Source organism: Chanos chanos, chromosome 5, assembly GCF_902362185.1.
Source record: "Chanos chanos chromosome 5, fChaCha1.1, whole genome shotgun sequence".
Classification (NCBI taxonomy): domain Eukaryota; kingdom Metazoa; phylum Chordata; class Actinopteri; order Gonorynchiformes; family Chanidae; genus Chanos; species Chanos chanos.
In genome coordinates, this window is record NC_044499.1 from 24,933,764 (window position 1) to 24,938,763 (window position 5,000).

A 5,000-nucleotide genomic window follows, 5' to 3' on the forward strand; every position below is an offset into this window, starting at 1 on the left:
TTAAAAGCCTAGCTCATCATCTGACACACAAACACACACACACACACACACACATATTCATATTATGAAGTGTTGGTAGATTAGGAGCCAGACTGATGTTGTTTAAAGTCCTGTATTTTCATATTCAAACTCCAGGCTGTTCTAATGCTGTCTCTCCCACCCTCTTAGCCTTCAGACTTTCCTGTTGGATGGGAACCTCTTGTCTGCTCTGCCGGCCGAGCTGGGCTCTTTACAGAGGTTGTGCTATCTTGGCCTGTCCTTTAACGAGTTCTCCTCCTTGCCCATGGTGCTGGAACGTCTGCCCGCGGTGGAGAGGCTCTGCATGGCTGGAAACAGACTGAGCGAGCTGGCCCTCCAGAGCTTCCGCCTGCTTCACGTCAGACACGTCGACCTGAGGTGAGACAGAGACAGACAGACGGAGAAAGAGATTTTTCGCATGTTTTTGGGGAAAAAAGAGATAACAGAATGAAGCAAAAGCCTAATATAAAAAAAACGAGTAATATTGCTTCGCCTGCTGTCTATTAGGTATGCGATCCTGAGGCCAGATGAGAGAGAGAGGGATAGGGGGAGACAGGGAGAGAAAGAAAGAAACAGAAAGTGTGGGACAGAGAGAGCAGCAGATAAAGAGAGAAGGGTTTAATTAGTTCTCTTTCAGGCCCAATGTCAAAATAAATAAAGGCAGAGATGAGAAAGAGAATAATATTGCTCTGGCCACATATTTGACAGGGGAAGGCGTACAGAGAGAAAGAAAGGAGAAGTGGGAAAGACCATAATGGAGGAGAAAGAGGTGAGACAAACAGTGAGCACTGGGTGAGGTGGAGGGGGTTCTCGGGATTAGAAGATATGGGTGGAGTAGGTCAACCAGGGGTTTAGATGAACAGAGAAAGAAAACTAAATTATGGACAGAGGGAGGGAACTGAATAATGGACAGAGAGAAAGAAAGAAACAATCAGATAGAGAGCGAGAGACAGAGAGCTTCTAGACATTCCTGTCTAGAGAAAATTCTTTTCCTTACCACCAGAAGGGATATGTATGTTACAAAGTGCCACGATGTTAATGCTGTAGAGAACTCAGAACTCTGTCCACAGAGTCCTGTCTAATATGACATCACGGGAAGAGAAAGAGAGAGAGAGAGAGAGAGAAAAGAAAGAAAAAGTGTGAACATAGACCCCAGTACTCTCTCACTATATTCATGAGAAGAAACAGAAAACTGGAGTAGAGGAGACAGTGGGAAGACAGAAAGAATAAGGATGCTCTGCAGTCTTTTGTTGGAGCAGTAAGTCAGTAGATCTGAGATCTGTTGTTGGAGCAGTAGATGAGTAGATTTGGGGTCTGTTTTTGGGGCAGTAGATGAGTAGATTTGGGGTCTGTTTTTGGGGCAGTAGATGAGTAGATTTGGGGTCTGTTGTTGGGGCAGTAGATGAGTAGATTTGGGGTCTGTTGTTGGAGCAGTAGATGAGTAGATTTGGGGTCTGTTGTTGGAGCAGTAGATGAGTAGATTTGGGGTCTGTGGTTGGAGCAGTAGATGAGTAGATTTTGGGGTCTGTTGTTGGAGCAGTAGATGAGTAGATTTGGGGTCTGTTTTTGGAGCAGTAGATGAGTAGATTTGGGGTCTGTTGTTGGAGCAGTAGATGAGTAGATTTGGGGTCTGTTTTTGGGGCAGTAGATGAGTAGATTTGGGGTCTGTGGTTGGAGCAGTAGATGAGTAGATTTGGGGTCTGTGGTTGGAGCAGTAGATGAGTAGATTTGGGGTCTGTTGTTGGAGCAGTAGATGAGTAGATTTTGGGGTCTGTTGTTGGAGCAGTAGATGAGTAGATTTGGGGTCTGTTGTTGGAGCAGTAGATGAGTAGATTTGGGGTCTGTTTTTGGGGCAGTAGATGAGTAGATTTGGGGTCTGTGGTTGGAGCAGTAGATGAGTAGACTTGGGGTCTGTTGTTGGAGCAGTAGATCTGAGGTCTGTTGGTGCTGTTGGGTTCATGTTGACCTCTCACAAAATCAGGAGGACTGAAGAGAGAAGGTGGTGAAAGACAGGACTAAAGAGACAGAAAAGAGAAGTGGAGGTTGGAGAGAAAGAGTCTCTTTGAAAAACAATCACTATCACAGATGAGCTTCATCTGTTTAATTATGAAAACAGATAATCTTGATAAATGCATTAGGTTAGCTGCTAGGGCCAAACATGACTTTAGCACAAAATATGTTTTTAATTTTGGAAACTCTACCATCAAATTAAGAGATGTCTGCTACAAATATCTCATGTTCATATTTGCTCTGTTTTGTAGCTCTGTTTTGTAGAACTGTCTGTTTCAGCAGGAGAGAATCCAGCTACTGAATGAAAAAAAGACAGATCATACACACACACACACACACACACACACACACACACACACACACTGAGCTTTGACAAAAACACACTTCCTGGAAAACCCTGACCTTGTGCAAGAGTTGCATGTCCAAGTATTGCCATAGATGACAAAGCAGTCCTGACAGTTCTGCTGGAGAAGTTCAAAGCTCCCAGTCATTTGAGCCCTCTTCAAGTTAATACCTGACTCAGACGAACACAGAGCATCTGGTCTGCTCAGGGGCCAGAGTATACTTACACATGCACTTAGACTAGAAAAGTTTCAGATTTTTCATGGTGAATTTTGTTGTAAAAACACAGTGACACACATTGATTCATCTGTTTTTTTTGTTTTGTTTTGTTTTGGGTTTTTTTCATGTTTAATACACTGTTGTGTATGACTGGCCTGAGGAGTTTGTCCTGTGAACTTGCCTACTTTAGTGTGCTGGAGCAAGCTCTCTAACTCTCCGTTATACAGTTTTGTTAAAATGTGAACTTTGAGATTTGACCCTCACACATATGGAGTTAATATGTTTCTCTTTTAACACCTGTAAGAAGTTTAAAGGTAGCCAGACAATGGCCAGCCCAAAACACTCAAGCAATCATTTGTGTGACAAGTCAAACGTGTCTTTAGTCCAACAGTTAACAGCTGATTTTGACCTCCTGTGAGCTATAATTTAGAATTAGTCTGAGATTAGCCACCCACAGTATAAATGTTATAATATTATACATTATATCTCCGCTTATGCCTAGACTCTGTTTATTTTCACAATTGTCTGTTCATGTTTTACGTGGTTACCAACACTGTGCAGCCAGTTCACAAGTACTGTTTGTGAAACAGAAAGTTTCCACAGGAAATGATGTGGAAAGGGTCAGCAGTAGTGACTGTCAGGGGATGAAAGGAATCAGGTTGAGCTGAAGTGAATTGTGTTCTGATGAGGGCCCCTGCTGTGGGACTCTTTTTGGGAATCAGGTTGAATCAAATCTCCAGGGCCATTCCCGACGAGCCAGACTTCTTGCGGCACGTGACTCAGCTGGACCTGCGGGACAACGGACTGCAGGAACTGGACGCCGCTCTTTTCCCTCGGCTGGAGGTTTTACACTGTGAGAGAAACTGTCTGACACGCCTGAGAGCCAAAGGCAACCTGCTCAAAGGACTATATGCTGCCAACAACCGTAAGGGCTCTCCACACTCACACACACACACATATATACACACACACGTACACGTACAAACATGCACACGTACACACGTGCATGTGCACACACACACACACATACACACACATGTACAGACACACATGCATACACATACACACACACACACACACATATACATAGAGAATTGTAAAATTGTATTATAATTTATTTTTGTTTATCTCACAGAACTACATGAGATAGAGGTCAGTCCAGTACCCACCAATCTCACCTACATGGATATCTCCAGGTAAGACACACACACAAACACACACAAATTAGCTCTCCAGTATACATACACACGCATTACTATGTTAGGCACGTGCATTTATGTGTGTTGTTCACACACATGTAGCTGGTCTTAGAGTTAATAATTACACTCCCAGTTTGGGCGCATACTCGACTGGTCATTACTGTGCTGTTAGCCGACTCTTTCCTTTGTCTCTTAACTTTTATTAGGGACAAGATGAGTCAAAGCAGAAACTTACCATGGCAACGTCACCTCACATTCTTTGTCAGAATGCTCTCTTTAATTTATACAGTAATACATACATCATCTAGTGTCTCCCACTGTCTGAATGTTTTGTGTTGTATATGGAGTGTTGCAGTATATCGCGCTGCAGACCACATCCTGAATAAACGGGATTTGATGAACTTAAATAAAGTAGTGACAGGTGTGGTGTGAAGTGTGAAGATGTGAGTATGGACTGAGTGTTGTGAGGTCTGTGTTGAGTGGGGAGAAGCGATGTGAGGGGACTGGTGTAATGTGAGAAGGTGTGGACTAAAGCAGTTCTCCTCTGGCCTGTAGGAACTGTATGGAGACTCTACCAGACTGGCTGAGTGAAAGCAAGAAACTGGAAGTTCTGGACATCAGCCACAATCTCATTACCGAACTCCCACCATGGTGAGTGTGCGTGTGTGTGTGTGGTTCCAGCAACACACTCCTAGCCCCAAACACCGGTGCTGGAACTAGAACATTTTGGCTGTCTTCAGTCAAACATTTGGGCAGTGAGTTGGTAACTAGGCAACAGAACAGCTAAAATCATTGCAGACTCCCTCAAATCATTGTGAGTGTGTGTGTATGTGACTGTGTGTGTATAAGAGTGTGTGTGTGTGTGTGTGTGTCCTCTGCCTCAGGGACACACCCTTCATAGAATGCTATAAATTACATTTCCTCTCTCTCTCTTGCCCTGTCACACACACTTATACGCATGTGTGCGTGCGCGCGCACTCACACACACACACACACTCACTCTCAATATTACAGTGTCCCAGTCTGTGTCTTATTCTTTCACACACCCACACACACTCCTCCTCACTGTACAACCCTTTTCTCTCTGTCTTGTCTCTCTGTCTTTCTTTATAACTCTCTATCACACACACAAACACATTCTATGACACACACAAACATACAAACCCCCCCCCCGCGCCTTGTAGTTCTATTTTTTACGCCTGTGTCAGAATG

General features: G+C 43.8%; 1 protein-coding gene across 1 annotated transcript in view; it reads left to right on the plus strand.

Moving 5' to 3' along the window:
* Positions 1-5,000, plus strand: part of phlpp1 (PH domain and leucine rich repeat protein phosphatase 1) — a 48,565-nt gene that overhangs the window by 35,371 nt on the left and 8,194 nt on the right. Inside the window, exons 6-9 of the mRNA XM_030773469.1 lie at positions 169-396; positions 3,312-3,514; positions 3,725-3,785; positions 4,344-4,439. Of these exons, the coding sequence (XP_030629329.1) occupies positions 169-396; positions 3,312-3,514; positions 3,725-3,785; positions 4,344-4,439 (588 nt within the window). The remainder of the gene's footprint in view (positions 1-168; positions 397-3,311; positions 3,515-3,724; positions 3,786-4,343; positions 4,440-5,000) is intronic.